This window comes from Notothenia rossii (assembly GCF_949606895.1).
Source record: "Notothenia rossii genome assembly, chromosome: 8".
NCBI lineage: Eukaryota > Metazoa > Chordata > Actinopteri > Perciformes > Nototheniidae > Notothenia > Notothenia rossii.
Window position 1 is genome coordinate 35,879,064 of NC_136906.1, and position 19,063 is coordinate 35,898,126.

At 42.3% G+C, this 19,063-nt stretch overlaps 1 protein-coding gene across 1 annotated transcript in view; it reads right to left on the minus strand.

Annotated features, from left to right (window-relative positions):
• LOC307016181 (sodium- and chloride-dependent betaine transporter-like) overlaps positions 1-19,063 on the minus strand; it is a gene marked incomplete at its 5' end in the record, with an annotated part of 92,434 nt that overhangs the window by 38,647 nt on the left and 34,724 nt on the right. Inside the window, 2 exons of the mRNA XM_079645218.1 lie at positions 12,267-12,399; positions 12,521-12,632. Of these exons, the coding sequence (XP_079501344.1) occupies positions 12,267-12,399; positions 12,521-12,632 (245 nt within the window). The remainder of the gene's footprint in view (positions 1-12,266; positions 12,400-12,520; positions 12,633-19,063) is intronic.

Below are 19,063 nucleotides of genomic sequence, written 5' to 3' on the forward strand. Positions count from 1 at the left end.
CCCCAAAATAGATAAATGTTCATATTCGTTTTTAAGAGTGATATTTAATTGTTGTGACCAGTCGGAACCTGATACTTAAATTGCACGTGCATTGGCGTGATTACGGAGCCAGAAAGCGATGCACGTTTACTCGCGTGCGCGGTGCGCCGTGTGTTTGTTTTACAACAAAATGGCGAAGCAAAAATAAGTTGCTTGACTGTGTGATAAAAAGTTCAGCCAACACCTCAACTTCTCCAATGAATGTTCAAAGTGATTCAACTGATGGAGCGTAAGGTAAAACCCGAACGAAAAACAAAGAGGAATGTTTTCCATTCACTTCCGGTAAAAGTTCCTTCAAAATAAGAGTCCCGATCTTATTACTACCAAAATAAAAGTGCAAAACGAAACTTTACCATAGAAAATGGTTGCATTAAATTATAATCACTTCTATAAAAAGGTAACACATTTTAAATATAGTTAGACATATTAAAGGTAATTTACAGCATCAATAATTAATATCAAATGTTTAACTATGAATGGTTTTCATTTATTTAACATTAGAAATGTATTAGTCTGGCCAATCCAAGACTTCAATGCTGAAGGGGCAATGGGTCTATGGTGGGGGTCAGCACAAAGGTCAAGAAAACCCACATTTGAAAGGGAGACAATGGATGATCAAGAAACTGGTGACTTGCTCAATTCATTTGTGAGGGATCTATGAAGACAGGACAACAGCAGCACTACTGGTATTTTGTATACCAGCAATTGAGGGCTGACAAGTTTACTACCACTTAGGTTCAAATAAGTGCGTTAATTACTTATTGTAAAGCATTTGAACATTCTTGTGTCACATGTTCATTATTAAGTTGATGTATAACGTATAGCATCTTAATTATTTAAAATATAAGGTATAAAAAAAAAAAAGGGCAACCGTATTTTCAGTTGGCAACCAAAAGCGGATGCCTGGTTGCCACCCTGGCAACCACTTTTAAAAGTTAGCGTTGAGCCCTGCCTATATCATGGGTCATGTCTCAGCATTTACCTAAGCAAATATTATTTCATGCTGCTCATATTGCACTCATATATTTGGTTTCATGCTCACATGGCTTATGTTAAGCAGGGTATGATATTCATGCATCATTGTACTCAATCAATCAATCAATCAATGTTTATTTATATAGCCCAATATCACAAATGTTACATTTGTCTCAGTGGACTTCACAGTTTGTACAGAATATCAGTATGACAATACGACACCCTCTGTCCTTAGACCCTCACATCGTACAAGGAAAAACCTCCAGAGAAAACCCCACAGTTTAAAGGGAAAAATGGGAGAAACCTCAGGGAGAGCAACAGAGGAGGGATCCCTCTCCCAGGACGGACAGACGTGCAATAGATGCCGTGTGTAAATTGAAAAGATAATACATTTGCAACATAGGTAGTCCATAGGTAGTACTCAAGCTAACAGCCGCATTACATTGTCTACATCTCCCTCTTCGCCGGGCATCGGCTCGTGCCGGCTATCCAAGATCTCTCCAGCTTACCTCTGGTAAACATGCATATAACTGGTGGTGGTGTCTTAAGAGCATTCAGGGCTCGTTCAGGATAGGTGCAGCAAACCTGCCGCAATCAAAGTAATTGTTCCTCTTCCCTACAACAACCGCTTCTCATCCTACATTCGTCGGAACCCCAGTGCCGTGCTGGCTATCCAAAGGTCTCTCCAACCTTCAAATTGGTACGTATGCATATAACTGGTGGTGGTTCTTAGCATGTCAGCACGTATATTCGCCCCGCGGCTCATGTTTATCCTTGCATGTCTAACCCTGTACGTCCAGGTTGTAACCTTCGGGTCTGTATAAAATGTGTCCCTGCGAAGTCAGGTTGCCCCGTACGTCCGGGATGCCCTGTACGTCCAGGATCCCCCGTTCGTCCGGGATGCCCCGTACGTCCGGGAAGCCCTGTATGTCCAGGACGCCCTGTACGTCCAGGATGCCCCGTACGTCCGGGATGCCCCGTACGTCCGGGATGCCCCGTTCGTCCGGGATGCCCCGTACGTCCGGGAAGCCCTGTATGTCCAGGACGCCCTGTACGTCCAGGATGCCCCGTACGTCCGGGATGCCCCGTACGTCCGGGAAGCCCCGTATGTCCGGGACGCCCCTTATGTCTGGGATGCCCTGTATGTCCAGGAAGCCCTGTACGTCCAGGGAGGATGCCTAGGAGGCATCAGTATGTCTAAATCCCCACATGTATTAACCTCTCATTTCATCCATAGATTTCCACTGCATCCCACAAGGTAAGATTTCATCACGTTCAGTACTTCATACTTTCACTTCTTTTGGGGGTTCATCGGAAACGGTTCTTCCCTTTCCGAATGACATCCTACAAAACCTGGGCTTAATCACCATTTCATTCACTTGTTATAAACTGTCACCTATATAATGTGACCCGATAATAAACATGTATTCCATACATCACGTCTCTCCTGATTGAAATGAAGCTCAGCGCAAGTTCAGGCAGGAAGACCTATCACTTTGTATTGCGCGTCATGGCAATACTCGCTCCCTTCACTAAATGATAGGTTAGCTGAGGAGTGGCGCTCCCTATCACTTCCCTCCGTTCACAAGCCTAATCATCGCACCTGTTAATCCCTCTATATATGCTCTCCCCTTTTCCATCAGCTGTCTTCCAGGTGTCAACGCGCAACCCTCCTCCACCCCTTCGCCTCCTGCTTCCAACTCAGGGCCAAGCCCAACCTTCTCCCTTCCAACCGGACCTAACCACTTATCACCACCACCAGTGTCTAGATCCGGGGGGGTTCATCGGAAACGGTTCTTCCCTTCCCGAATGACATCCTACAAAACCTGAGCCTAATCGCCAAACACCATTTCATTCACTTGTTATAAACTGTCATCATTATGTTTCATTTATATAATATGACCCGACATCTATATATTTAAAATCCTGACATGCTGAGTCAGTCCATAATTATCGATAACACAAAACAGTTCTTTAGCCCCTCTGTCTTCAGGGTTGTCAACATGGATATATAAATGGCCAACAATGATTAAACGGTCAAAGTCAATACACACTATAGACAGCAACTCGGTCAAATCATCAAAAAAGCTTGCACAGTATTTGGGTGGTCTGTAGATGTTTAGGAAAAGAGCTCGAGAGGAGCATTTCAGCTGAAGGGCCACATATTCAAAAGAAGCAAAGTTTCCATACATAGTCTGCTTGCATTGAAATAAGTCATTAAACAAAATAGCTAGTCCACCCCCTTTCTTATGCAGTCTTGCCTGACTCATACAACTACAGTTGTGAGGGGTTGATTCTATAAGAACAGCTGTGCTGTTGTTTTGGTCTAACCAAGTTTCAGTTAAAAAAATTAAATCCAGATTGTGCTTGGTGATTACAAATGATTTACCTGCTAAAGACCTGACATTTAATAGAGCCAGTTTAAGTGTGTTTGATGTACTATCACTCTGATTGTTTGTGATAGACCGTGGAGTACGTGGAATCACTGTTAAATTCGATACATTCAAACAGATGCTGCAAAAATGTGCTGGTGAGGAGCGACAACAGCACCACAGTGGCGTACATCAACAGGCAGGGCGGAGTCTCCTCTGCCACCTTGTTGACCACAGCAGAGAACCTATGGTTGTGGGCTTCAGAGGTGGTGTTGTCTCTGAGAGCCCTCCTCATCCCGGGACTGGAGAACAAGGGGGCCGACCTCATGTCAAGAGGTGGGCCCCTGCCAGGCGAGTGGGTGCTTCACCCGGAGGTGGTGAAGCAGATCTGGGCCCAGTTCGGGAGAACGGAGGTGGACCTGTTTGCCAGCCGGCACAACAGCCACTGCGCCCTGTGGTGTTCTATGGCTCTGCGAGACAATCCGCCCTTTGGGGGTGGACGCGTTTGCACACGAGCCATGGCCAAGAAAGCTGCCCTACGCTTTTCCATCGGTACGCCTCATTCTCCAACTGCTGGAGAGGGTGAAACGAGAGCGTCTGTCAGTCATCCTAGTGGCCCCATAGTAGGGCCAGGGAAGCTAAATTGCACCTCCTCTTCCCGGTGCGTTTGCTGGCATGTTATGTGGAGCGCACGGGTGCCACTAGGCGCACTGAACAGCTGTTTGTGTGCTTTAGGGGCAGCATTCATAAGGTTTTATCTCTTGGACATGTCTGGCTCCTTCTTGTCATCTGTGCTTGCTGGGGCAACACAGGACTGGTGTGGGGGGGGGAGCGGCTGTGGGCCCCCCGGACATAATACACCTATGTTGTCTCGTGTTCCTTGGGGACCCGGGAAACGTGGTGCGCAGTAAGCCCCATACTCCCTGCCTGCCTATGGGCGGGAGGGGACACTATTCACGAGGTAAACGTGTCTGAGTGTGCCCTACCGGCCAGGTAAACTGCGGCCCCGACTTCTCCCCGGGCACAACCGGAGGAGAGGAGGTTGCGGTGCAGTGGCTGTTAACCAAAAGAGCCTGTTTGATTGAGCCTGTTTGACTTATAACGGTGGGTTACGTATTGTAATCCTAGTTATATAAGCACAGGCGGAGCCCTCTACTCGGGGCCCTGTCTGTCCTATGCTGCTCGCTGAAGAGAAGTGTAGGATGACAGTCAGGAGGCGAGGCCGCCTTATACGTATATGGTGGGCTTGCGCGTGCATTCAGGTAGGCAGGGGGCCGGCTACGGTTATAGATATCTCAGTTGATGAATGCTTGCATAGTATGGTTGAGAGGTAGTACCCATAGAGTCCAGTAGAGGGCTCAGCCTGTGCTTATATAACTCGGGCTACAATACGTAACACACTGTTACATCCACAATGCAAAAGTGCCTACCAACCAGTGGCGGCGCCAGAGATTTTCTCTAGGGGGTGCTGTGGGGTAGCTTGACGTTTCATAGAGGGTGCTCAAACTTTAAGGGTTTCCAATTAATGCACCAGCGCTACAGTTGAATTTTCTACTGCAACCATACTTGTCAACCCTCCCGATTTTCGAGGGAGACTCCCGATTTCATTTCCTCCCGGGGGTCTCCCGATTTCTGACAAAATCAGATTTACTCAGGACTGTTTCCACTCTGACTTTAATACAGCTACACCATTGTTTGGTTTCCATGGCAACACGTCTCTTTAGTAGCGCGCGCAACTGAAAGTCTGAGAGGGTGAGGCAGATAGTCACAGAAGACAGAACAAAAATCTCTGCTCACTCCTTTCCTGCCCACACATATGCTCCATCAAGGATTGTGCTACAGGCTGCAAGGCATTGCACTTAGAACTACAATATAAGCATGTTAATGTTAACCTAACAGCTCCGGCGATCCACTAGCACCCCCCCCCCCCCCCCCATTTTGCACTCCCGATTTCTGAGGTCTCAAGGTTGGCAAGTATGACTGCAACACTCCCCACACGCACACACAGTGTACCCGCGACTGTTACAATGAAGGCTCGGTAATCAGCTCACGGCATATAGGTGTAAGCAGGGGTAAAGTGCTATTTTTACAAGTGGGGAGTGGACCTTACCTACTCTAGTGGGGTCCGGGGGCATGTTCCCCTGGGAAGATTTTTTTTTAAATATTGAAGTTAAAAGCATCAATCTGGTGCATTTTGAGAGCAAAATGAAGAGATCTATGGATACATTTCTCAACATACATATGAAACTGTAAACAGATGTTCTATTTCTTTATAGATATTTTACAAATCACTCCCCTTTTTAAAAAAAACGTTTGAAACCCACTGAGATAACTAGACTAAAGTTAACTATCTAAACACTGAGAGTCCTTTACTTCACCTGAGCTGAGGTTATCCAAGACTCTCAGTCTGACAGGAGAGAGTTCTCCCTCCAACTTGTTGTTGAAAAAGCTCCTTATATCCGTTAGCTTGGCTAGCTAGCACCAGATGCTAACCACAACGATCTCCGGTAGAGACCCACCTGTGCTTGCGCACGCACACAAAATGGCTCGTGCCACACACACACAGACACACACACACACACACACACACACACACACACACACACACAGAGCAGAGCTTGAATGAAACACAGAGAGCCAGAAGTAAGCTACTTGTACTCACGAGGCCTATTATGTGCAGAATCCCTCTCGCTTTCAAGTGGTTTTGATTGAGTGTCCACACGTGGTCGTTTAAGGAATAAAAAAACATCCATTTGTCACTTTGCTGTTGCAAATAATTTGGGGCTCCAGCTAACAGGAAGTCACTCAAGTGTCACAAAGTAATTTAGCCAAAGATCTAATGGGTGCTGGCCATTGGCCTAATCATATCACCTGTGTTGGCCTTATGTTTTTGGTCAAACATTTGTTTGTTTCAAATTTGCATTGATGTAATCAATAATTTTTCTAATTTAATTTAATTTAAAGAAAAATAAAAAAAATAGAAAAAATTAGTAAAACATATTTCTTGGGGGTGCTTATAGTCCAGCAGATATGTGAAAGAATTGTGCTTTTGATGATAAAAGCATGACATTTGGCACACTGTTAGAGCAGGCCCTAAGGAAGATTTTTGGCTATAGGGCCATCGCAAATTTGTCCAATGGCGCCAATGGCGGCCATTTTGAAAATGGTTGTTATTTTACCAGTAGTTTAGGATCTAGACCACCTAGGATCTTGATTCTGGTGGCTAATCCTACATTTTCAAGGATGGAGAATGCATTGGTACTATTTACAACATGCTAGAATGTAGCTAACTATATGTATCTGGTATTCAGGGAACAAAATACAGAGTAAACCATTAAAATATTTATTATGGTGAAGTCATACATGTTACATAATATATATGAAATATTACAGGTTTTCAACTAAATGCAGACTTAGTTCTGAAAACACAGTCCACCACAGTGGCAAAGGGCAGTGTACTGAATTGCTACCTTGACACATTCAGAAGGAGTTCACGACAGGCCTGGGTCGATTGGGCTGCTGTGATACCACATCCGTGTCAACTGTGCGTATTGACACCTTGCTATACCCTTCCTTCACAGCATCTCCTAGGTGCAGTAGGATGCGGGTATCAGCCTCCTCATGTGTGCATGTTGCAAGTACTGATTATTTGTCTGCCAGTGTTGAGGGCTGTCACACTGGTTGCCAGGAAGAAGAACAGTTCAGCCTTCTTGTCTTCAATGCGCAGAAACTCTGGCCAGTTTCAAGGAATGACACTGGATGGCTCAACGCGTCTATGAACTCCCTTCCCTCTCTTGCTGCGTGTTTCAGCCTTCAGACTTTCGGGGAAATATTTATCCCACACGACATCAATTCTGCTGACATGCTCCAGCTGAGACAGGATGTATGGTGAGAACGCTTTCTGCGCATAATAAAAAAACATCTTAGCAGCACCAGGTCGTAGCATGTTCACAAGAGTAGCCCCATCAAGGATGAGGCATTAACTGTGTGGTGGGATGCATTCTCTTGGAAAGACATCAGGTCCTCCAAACAGCTCACCAAGTCTGACTTGGTACCAGTTCTGAGCTTGCCCATTTGTGACAAGGATGATGGACATGCCTGGTTTTCAAGTTTATTATATTTCACATAATTAATCCCCAAAAACTCATCCAGACTTCCATCACGTATCTCAGATACAATGTACAGCCTAGAGAACAGAGAACAGTCATTCTTCAGAGATGAGAGCTGTTGTTGGGACATGGACTTATCTTGGACTGGAGGCTGGCTGAATAGAGGGAGGTTTTTACTTTTAATGGGACCTTTGATGGGCTTATTCTGTTCGTCCAGGCGCTCACTGACATACAGTGGATGAAATAAGTATTTGATCCCTTGCAGATGTTGTAAGTTTGCCCAATTACAAATAAATGAAAAATCTATAATTGTAATGGTAGGTTTAATTTATCGGTGAGAGTAAGAATATCAAAAAGAAAATCCAGAAATGTACATTATATAAAAGATACAATTTGATATGTATTAAAATGTGGGAAATAAGTATTTGATCCCCTTGCAACACATGTGTTAGCAGTGGTGTAGTCTACGTGATACGCTGGTATACGCCGTATACCCACTAGAAAATGCCAGTGATTTCCGTATGCCCTCTTAAAAATGAGCGATGATACGTAACAACATCATTTTGTGACTTCGCTTTCACGCTTTCGCCCCCTTCTGTGTTAATACTTTTGGACGTCTGGGGCTTCCGTCGCCTTTGGCCTGTTGCTAAGCAACAGCAACACACTTTGTTCGGCTCTGACAAACCCCACGTTTCTCTAACGTTATCAGAATTTGATCCTTCCGTCCTTCAAGTTCGCGGAGCGCTAAACAGGAAGCAAACATGAAACGAAAACAGACGAAAATATTTTAATGTTTTCCGAAGTTTTCCCCTATTACCACTACAGAAGAAGAGCCAGGTCAGGCGGCTGTCCTAAAGGTGACAGAGAACGAGCCCGGCGCTACCGCAAATTTACCCGGTAAGTGGAATTAGCATGGTTATCATTAACGTAACAGTAGCTGGAATGTAAGAACAGGCATCCTTGGTTAGAGTGGAGGGACAGAAAGTTAGGTAAATGTCAGCACACATGCAAAGGAAAGCTGATCGAAACAACATAAATTCATAAAGTCAATGACTATGCAAATGAGAGTTAATTCATGGTCATGTTAAAAGTGCATTTAAAACATTTGCACCATTATATTACTATATGTTAGTTATCAGTAGTTGTCAAATAATTAGCTATTGAAAAAGTGGAACATTTTTCTCCTTTTATCTGCTTTTCATGCATTTGTTAGCCATGATGTAAATATTGTAAGCAGTTTATTAAATACTTTTGAGTAAATCTTGGCTCTTTTCTGCAGATATTATTGGTAAAAACTTGTATTATGCTAATTAGTCATGGTTTTGTTTATTTCCAGGTTGTGCTCTTTGCAGCACTACAAAATCAACAGGTGTCCTCACAGAACAACGAGTGTCTATGTCTGAGGAGTGGGTGCACTTTAAGATCCAGTCCTCAGATTCAAGCAGATCAACATCTCTGGCCTCTTTGAGAAACAAGATTAGACGACATGAGACGTCCAGAGCACACAAAATAGCCCAGGAGCTCACGGAGAAGGGTGGACAGGATTTAGTTGGAAATTTGGTGAGAGCTGTGTCAGAGACAGTGTTTGCAGTAGGCCATATTGAGATTTTTATAAAAATGTCGATTAATTGTTCAACCCTAGAAGATAAGTGGGCTTTTTCCATCATTGTTCATTCTTTTATTTTTTTATTGTTAATGTCTCTGGCAGTTAAAAGTCACATAAAAATGCTTATAATACATTGACATGTTGATAACACATAACCAGTCTCAAGACTAGTCTATGCATTAGTAAGTGTGATGGTGTTCATGAGGTGTTGCTTCGAGACAGGATGAATACAATTATTACAGTATACCCACTACAAAAAAGTAGACTACACCACTGTGTGTTAGTACTTGGTGGAGAAACCCTTGTTGGACACACAGAGGTCAGACACTTCTTGTAGTTGGTCTCCAGGTTTGTGCACATCTCAGGAAGGATTTTGGTCCACTCCTCTCTGAAGATCCTCTCCAAATCCTTCAGGTGTTGAGGCTGATTCTTGGCTCAAAAACTTCAGCTCCCTCCACAGATTTTCTATGGGATTAAGGTCTGGAGACTGGCTAGGCCCATCCATCACCTAAATGTGCTTCTTCTTTAGCAGCTCCTGTATTGTGTTTCGTATGTTCAGGTTTATTGTCCTGCTGTTCATCCATGATCCTTTTCAGTGTCCTGGCTGAGGGAAGGAGGCTATCGGCCAATATGTTACAGTACATGGCCCTGTCCATCCTTTCCTCGATGCAGGGAAATCGTCCTGTCCCCTTAGCAGAGAAACACCCCAAGATTATAATGTTTCCACCTCCATTTTGGTCTCATCTGACCACATCACCTTCTACCAAGCCTTCTCTGAATCATTCAGATGTTCATTGTCAAATTTCAAAAGGGCCTTTCATGTTCTTCTTGAGCAGGGGACCTTGCGGGCGCTGCAGGGTTTGATCCATTATGGTGTAGTGTGTTACCAATAGTTGTCTTGGGTCTGTGCTCCCAGCTGCCTTGAGATCATTAACAAGTTCCTCCCTTGTAGTTCTTGGCTGATACATAACCTTTCTCATGATCATCAATACCCCAAGGGGCGAGATCTTGTGTGGATTCCCAGACCGAGGGTAATTGATTGTTGATTGATGTCCATTTTTTTCCCTTCCATTTCCGAATAATCGCACCAACAGTTGTCACCTTCTCCCCAAGCCATTGCTGATGGTTTTGTAGCCAATCCCAGCCAAGTGCAGGTCTACAGTCTTGTCCCTGAGGTCCTTAGACAGCTCTTTAGTCTTGCCCATGGTGGAGAGGTTGGAATCTGATTGATTTATTCTGTGGACTGGTGTCTTTTATACAGGTAACAAGTTGATATGAGGGGTACTTTCCTAAAGGAAATGGACTTATGTAACGGGTCTGTGGGAGCCAGAATCCTTGTTTTTTGCAAGGGGATCAAATACTTATATCCCACAGTTAAAGGCAAATAATTGTTTATCTTTTATATAATGTCATTTTCTGGTTTTTCTTTTTGATATTCTTACTCTCACTGTTAAAATAAACCTACCATTACAATTATAGACTGTTCATTTCTTTGTAAGTGGGTGAATTTACAAAATCGGCAAGGGATCAAATACTTATTTCCTCCACTGTATACGTGTCATACCCGTCCTGTTTCTCAATCTGGTTCAGAGTGTCAATGACTGCTGCATCTGCAAGGTCTCTAGTATCCAGTATTCGGCCTCTCTTATTGATCGCACATAGATCATCAACTCCATTTTCAGCTGCAGGATGATAGACCAGAAGTGGAACTGGGAACATGACACTGCTCTTGTCCACCCGCTACCCCTCCAGGAGGTCGCCAAGTACCTTGAGTGCTGCCATCTCAATGTGAAACCCAACAAACATCACAATAAAATGATCTTCACTGTGAGTTGCTGGCCAGCTCCACTGGGTTTGTTTTGCCACAGCGTATAGAGGTTGATCCAGAGTGATCTGACCAGGATTCAGAATCTCCAATGCCTGCCTTACCGATCCATGGAATGATGAATCATGGCCACAGATTTGGCCTGGTAGTAGAAGAGGGGAAGTAGAGAAGTGAGAGTGAAACTGCTCTCTGGTATTGTATGACCGGCACACTAGCAGCCAGGAGTCAGTCAATCAGGCACGCAAGCAGCTCTTCACCCAGAAAGGTAGAACAATTGAAGGACTCCCCCCAACACAAGCAGCATCGATTCAGCACACAAAGAGAGCTGCCTTCCAAGCTGGTCACTGCTGGGGACAGATGATGTTTGCAGCCCCTGAACTCCCATCCCCAGACGACTGGGGGTGGAAGAGGAAGGCCACAGGTGGATGGGAAGTTTACTGGACCACATTACCAGGCCTATTGTGAACTCCTCCGCTGTGGATGCAAAAAGGGGTGCAGTGGACAATGCAAATGTGTCAATGCAGCAATTCAGTGCAGTGCCCTTTGCCACTGTGATGGACTGTGTTTTCAGAACTAAGTCTGCATTTAGTTGAAAACCTTTAATATTTCATATATATTATGTAACATGTATGACTTCACCATAATAAATATGTTAATGGTTTACTGTGTATTTTATTCCCTGAATACCAGATACATATAGTTAACTACATTCTAGCATGTTGTAAATAGTACCAATGCATTCCCCATCCTTGAAAATGTAGGATTAGCCACCAGAATCAAGATCCTAGGTGGTCTAGATCCTAAACTACTGGTAAAATAACAACCAATGGCGGCCATTTTCAAAATGGCCGCCATTGGCGCCATTGGACAAATTTGCGATGGCCCTATAGCCAAAGATCTTCCTTAGGGCATGCTCTAACAGTGTGCCAAATGTCATGCTTTTATCATCAAAAGCACAATTCTTTCAGATATTTCACATATCTGCTGGACTATTAGGGGGTGCTTTGGCAATCCTGGGGGGGGCTTCAGCACCCCCCCAGGATTGGTAGCTCCCCGCTGGCGCCGCCCCTGCTACCAACCATGAAAAAAAAGGTTACGCTACATCGTTAGCCGCACTGTTTAAGTAAATAGGTTGTGATCGCTATCTTGTAAAGATGGCCGACTTGCTGTTGATGACATCACAATCCCATGCCCTGTTGCTCATCTATTGATAATATTGACACATTAATTTTGTCTTTAAGGTTTTTTCCAAGAAGAAAAGTTCTCAATGGCATTTAACTGCAAACCAGGTTGTAGAAGATAGTTTCGGCCCATGAATCCTCACAAATATATTCACAAACCTTCCCTGTGGAACGGACCCCTTTCCAAACGCAGAAGTAGCAAACGACCCAGACAGCCAGGAGACACAGCAGCACCTCCCACTGCACTCCTCCCAACTCCTCTATCCCCCCGGACATAGACAACACACCTCTCCTGCAAGGGGACACAAGAGAGTCAATGATAAGTGCAATAAATCACAATATACTTTAAACATGATCCATTGCTGCTGCTCTACGTCATTTATTATGAGCTTCACGGGACAACATTGACTCACTCCCAGAACTCAGAGACTGAAGACTTGGTGAGATTTCCAGATGTCCAGTTTACTGACTGGTTGCCTCTGTGTATTTGAGTAGAGTTTAAGGAGGTGAGGTCCACACATCTGTCTGTTAGTTGGAAAGCAAATCAAAATGTGGTTAAAGTGAAAATCTTTACAGATGTAGCGATTCATTTCAGACAGTTTGAAACACGAGGGCCGTGATTGGTACGTGATCTGCCCTCGCTCAAGGGAAAACCTCCAGCTTGACTTGAGACCGCCCCCGTGATAGATATATGTAATTATAATGAAGCCAGCTGCAATGGATCATTGATACACCAGGGGGTGCAGTGGGGTTCCACACTGGAGCTCATGTGAAATATAGTCAGATACAGTGCTAAATGGTATTGCACATTTAGCTTTGAGTGTTACTGACCTGAGATGTTTTTATTACATGAATTAAGGTGACTGAGGCTTTTTAACATACAGGGATGCAAACTCATCAGATGTGAAAAAGGTGACAAGGATCCGACCCCCTGGCTCCCCCACCCCACAGAATATCGGCTTTAAAATGAGGAATAACAGAGGATATTAGCAGAACAACTAAAGCAGCAGTGTTAATAATAACAGAAACGCCAAAGAGTCACATCTAATAGAAATATATAAAAAGCATTTATTTTAAATTGTGTAGCAGTCAGTTTATAATTTTGGCAGCACTTTTGAGCATTTTGAAAATGTATTTTCATGCCTCTGTGCAAGGCTTAGTCTTTCTATCTGTATACACACATGGTGTAAAGTAACTAAGTTCATAAACTCAACAAGTACTATACTTGGGCACAATTTTGAGATACTTGTACTTTATTTAAGTATTTCAATGTTTTGCTACTTTGTTCTTCTACCCCACTACAGTTCAGAGGTTCTTCTACCCCACTACAGTTCAGAGGTACATGGTTTACTTCTACTCCACTACATGTATACCTTTAGTTACTTTACAGATGTGGATGAATGATGTGAAATATAATCAAGTGTTAAATCAGACTTTAGTTCCACCTGGAGCAAATCCACAAGCTACCCTGCAGTATACAAAGTCATTCAAACTAGCTGCACCTTTACCAGCTTTGAGAACACTTTCATGATAAATCATTATAAAACATATCATATATATTATTCTGAAATGGACCAATCTGCACAATGAATACTTTTACTGTCGCTACTTTCACTATATTTTGATGAGAATACTTTTCTACTTTTACTTGAGGAACATTTTGAATGCAGGACTTTTACTGTAACAGAGTATTCCTACAATCTGGTACTTCAACTTTTACTCAAGTACAAGATCTGACTAATTTTACTTTTACTCTAGTACAAGATCTGAGTACTTCTACTTTTACTCAAGTACAAGATCTGAGTACTTCTCCTTTTACTCAAGTACAAGATCTGTGTGCTTCTACTTTTACTCAAGTGCAAGACCTGAGTGCTTCTACTTTTACTCAAGTACAAGATCTATGTGCTTCTACTTTTACTCAAGTACAAGATCTGAGTACTTCTACTTTTACTCAAGTACAATATATATATATACTTATACCACCTCTGTTTATAGCCTATGAAAAAAACTATTAGAAATAGAAGGCTAAAGCTAACGTTAGCAGATAGTGACAATGTATGCTAGCTAGCTAGCTCAACGATTCCTTAAATAATATTGCCACAAAAAAACTTTTCAGTTCACGCTCTGCCGCTCCAACAGGGAGCTCTGCTCTGAACACCTGAACGGCCCGTTCTAACAGCTGTTCACCAGCGGTCCAGTCTGTGCCACAGTGACTCCGGACGCACAGTTAATATTAACGAACGCACCCATAGGTAATGTAGCTGCGGAAGCTAGAACATCATGTCGGAGCAGCAGAGCCTTATTATACATCCACCATGAGCAGAGCCGACAGGCAGGAAGACTCGAGCACACAGCTCGCACTTCATTATAATATATATAAAAAAGAACACCATGCATGTCATGATGACACATAACAGCTCACGGCCGCAGATTACTCCGGGTCCCAGACCCCCCCATACCCCAAAAATATTTTTATTGCAGATCTACATGAATCACACAAACGACCTATTTTGGATTCAAAACGGCGAATTTCGCCGAAAGGTGACAAGTTTGCATCACTGAACATAGAGAGAGCACAACTGAAACATAACATCTGAAACTATGTAACAACATAATACACTTGTGGGGATGCAGCTTGGATGTGAGGAATGAGGGACACGGCTTAGAACGGGTGTGTCGCCTGGCAGGACAGGAGAGTGTGTGCACCAGTCTGCCTTGATCTATGAATTCATGTCCGTGACACTCACTGCTGCCCACAATTGTTTTATAGAAGGAAAACCTCCTTCACTTCATGAAAGTGTTTTAACCACACACACCTCAACACACACATGACAGGTGTTATTTTTCCCATAAGGAACAAGTCGCTGCAAATTATCCCGCTTATTACATGGCCACATTCTCAACAAAGTAACGACATGACTCCGAATATTAATTTAAATGCTTTTATGGATTTAGAAAATGTTTTTATTGATTTAAAAAATAGTTGTATTGATTTAAAAAATAGTTATATGTATTGATTCAAATTGACATGCATCCGCTAAGAAAAATAGTCCGCTGTTACCGTTTTTTAAACAGTCTGAATGAAACGGCAGCTCTCAGCTGTATATTTACACAACTGATGGCCCATCAACCACAGCTCTCTCCCCCCCTCCCCCCCTGATCTTTCTTCTCCAGCAGCTAGATTAACTGTAGGTTACTCTGAGTGACAAGCTTACAGTTAGACACAACACTTTCATTGCAAGTGACCCTCAGTTAGTTGACTTTTATGTTCAACTGCTAAATTCGTTACTGATAAAAAAGGGCTTCTACTGTACCTAATTACCTTAACACTAGAACCGCCAGAGGTTTTTGTATAGGCCTAGCTAAACCTGTCAAATCCTGCTATTAGAATGCAATTTTTAACAATATAGGGTGCTACATAACACACTTTCAAGAAAAGTCACGGACTGGGAGACTTTAATATTTTATTGAAAAAAAGTTACATTGCACACACACAACACACATCACACAAATTGATCCGATTGGCGGTTCTAGTGTTAAATAAACTCACTAATTAATGAAACCAGTTCAATACGCATTATTCTTATTCTTATCATTCTTTATTAGCGCTGAAGTAGTCTTAAAATCAGATCTGTTTTTTAAATGAAATCTGACGGCAGGCAGTTAGCTCTGATCACCTATGATAAATGCGCCACACCTAATCTGGCCATTCAGCCACAGAGGTCCCTCTATACAAATCAAACTGTAGACGGTGTGAAAGCACCTATTGTTTTAAATAATGGTCGGAATGTGACCTGTGAGCCTTCTGAATTACCGTGGGACAGCACATTCTAAACTAAAATGTTCAATCAATAAAGTAACATCTTATCTTATCTTAATAATATCTTCATATTAATAATAACAATAAATCATACAGTATGTGTCCGAAAGGGAGCAGGGGGAAGCAAACATAAAAATATACAAAAGATATACTGCATATTAAAGCAAACGATTGTAAAGGTAAAAGTATGAGCATAACAAATAAAGAAGTGTAATGTAAACATTTACATTATAATTACGATTATTTAATATAAAAAGACTATATATTATTGAATTACAAGATTAGATATACTTTAGTTGATCTAAAATATTGATGTGTTCAAATGCTCTTCAAAACACAACTAAAAGTCCATGAAACTTGTCTTTCTGTATTTGTGAATGAAGCGCCATCTCCTGGTTAAAACCTGAAATTGAAAATCTGGCAACGCCCTCTTGGAAAATAGTGGGAGGGCTTAACATTCCTCTATACTGGTCGTAGGCAGGTCGTAGGCAGGAAGCTGTAAACTGGAGTCTGAAATGCAGTGCTACATCTGTATATCACAAGTTAGTAAAATGGTCAGTCATTTGGTTATTGTTTTTAGTCGTGAAACACAGCACATTATACAGTATAACAATTTCAAATATTTAAAAAAATATATGCTTTGAAAATCTTGTACAGTCAACACACTCTCACTCCATAATCGTCCAGGAGTGACGTTTGGTCAGGATCCCGTGGCGTGCAGTTTTGACGCTCCTAGGCTCCTTCAGCTTCATAAAGGGACGCAAAGAGCTTTCAACTGACTGCAATGTATTCCCATCTGCGGCGGGATTTGACGCTCATGAAAGCACGGCATTCGTTTGTGTCGGCTGCCCTTAAAGGCAATGTGAGCGTCCATTCCCATTGGATAACGGACAATTGTACACCCGGAAGTAAGTATTCCCCTTACTGTCGATTGATTTTCCAGTGATATCTGCACTACTCATCGACTAAAAAACACCAGATTATCCTTGTTAATTACACAACATTGATTGGTTTAAATTGTGTGCAATGCTTTTGCATTTTTCTCCTTCGATTCGGAGAAACAAGTATTTTTTCGGAGTAAAGGATGGCAGAAGACACTACCCAGAATCCCCAGCTATCGTTTAGGACTACACCATGTGCGCTGTTTGACAAACCCCGTGATTAGTTCTCAAGCTCTGTGATTGGTTGACCTCCAACTGCATTCCATATGAAAAAAACGTTTCGTAAAAGATAAAATCCTACTTTATTCAGCAGTGCTTGCTTTACTCTTTGAAAGTCATCACATGAATGAATTGTAATAAATGGTTCGGCTGCATTAAATATATTACATATCTGTCGTAGTTCTTTATTTTTATTTATCTACAGAGATCGGGCTCAGAATAGACCAGAAACTATTCTTTTACCATTCAGTTTGAATTTCACAATAAAGTTAGTAGTAATATTTTGTTTTGACATTATTGTTTTTTATTAAATACTAGACCGCTGGGTCATGTTAAAACCATCTTTTCTGTGTTGCTGTGGGTTTTTTCCATCGCTTTTGTGTTACAAATATCAAAACAATAACTAAATATATCCGTCGTAAACTAAACCAGAAACAGCAGTATATTTTTATTTTGTTAACACTGTAAACTTGACAGCTTTTTAACCCAAACCAGTTACTGGTTAAAGCACGTTATTACACGTTTAGAGTAATGCAATGCAAGTAGTATTATTCATCCCGCTTTCGTCGCATTAGTATGCATAAAAAAGTGAAAGGTCACACCTCCCCCCATTATGCAAATGAGCTAAGTCCCTCCTCCCCTTTGATCGAGGTGTGAGATCTCAAGTAGGTGTGATATCCCAAGTAGGTTTGAGATCCGTCGATAGGAGGGGGTTGATGTGTATTCACAGGTGTGAAAAGCCCCCACTGTTGCGTCTTATGGTGTATAATAAAACATGTTTCAATCACATTAGTATGCATAAAAAGTGACAGGTGGGCCCGCCCCCAAGTCTATTAAAACAAAATGCCGCTTCCATCACATTAATATGCATAAAAGTGACAGAAGGGCCCGCCCCAATTATGTGATGTCAGAAGACCGAGGGGGTGGAGTGAGGTAAAAAAAAAAGAACCCCGTGCAGATAAAAAGCCAGTCATTTCCAATCATCAAGTCATCTTTCCAAAAAGAAAAAATGGCCAAGAGACGCCTCGATATGGGTTTAATCAGAGAGACGCCTGTGACAACTTACCGCCATGCAGCTCATGGTTTCAAAACAGAGATTGGAATATTAATGTAAAAAAGATGCCATCTTCTGCTATGCATGTAGACATTTCGGTTCAAGTACGTCAGATGCCTTCACCACAACTGTACCAGAGTACCAACCGCTGTCTCCTGGTACTCATCGGAGTAACTCACTCACTAAAAATGAAATACTAGCCTATATGACAGTAAAACAAGAATAACGTTTAAAAGGGGAGTGATTTGAAAAATATCCATAGAAAAATCTGCTTACAGTTCTGTTTCATATGGGTGTTGAGAGATGTATCCATAGATCTCTTCATTTTGCTCTCAAAGTGCACCAGATTGATGTGTGTGTGTGTGTGTGTGTGTGTGTGTGTGTGTGTGTGTGAATCAGTCACGGATGTCTTCACATGGAGATGAAGACTCCTGTCTCTTAACACCCAAGGTCCTGCATTCGGCTGAGGCTGTAAAAGTATAGAAAAAGCAGGTAGGAGGGGGTTGAGAGGAGACTCAGGGGTGTCAATATATCTAGACCAAAATATGCGGATTCAGAGCTGATCAGAACACAGAAAGGCTGGGAAATTATTTTTAGTTTTTTTCTACTGTCTACATGTTTGTAATGTGTATGTACATATTTTCAATGCCATCTCTCTCTGTTTCTGCTGATGTGTAAAATATACAAAATAACGTTTTATATACTTACTCTCTTGTTAAAAGGCGATGAAGTTTGCAGCGTAAGCCAGCCATCAGTGTTCTAGATTTTAAGGCTTTGCATACCTCAAAGTGTGTCTAAAAGTATCTTGGCAAGAGAAAAAAAAGCCAAAATTCGCCTAGGCCATTAAAAAGAAACCGAATTGCTGCTAAGAAATAAGTTCAGAAAGCTATGACTCCAGTGGAACACTGTTAGAGTCAAAAGT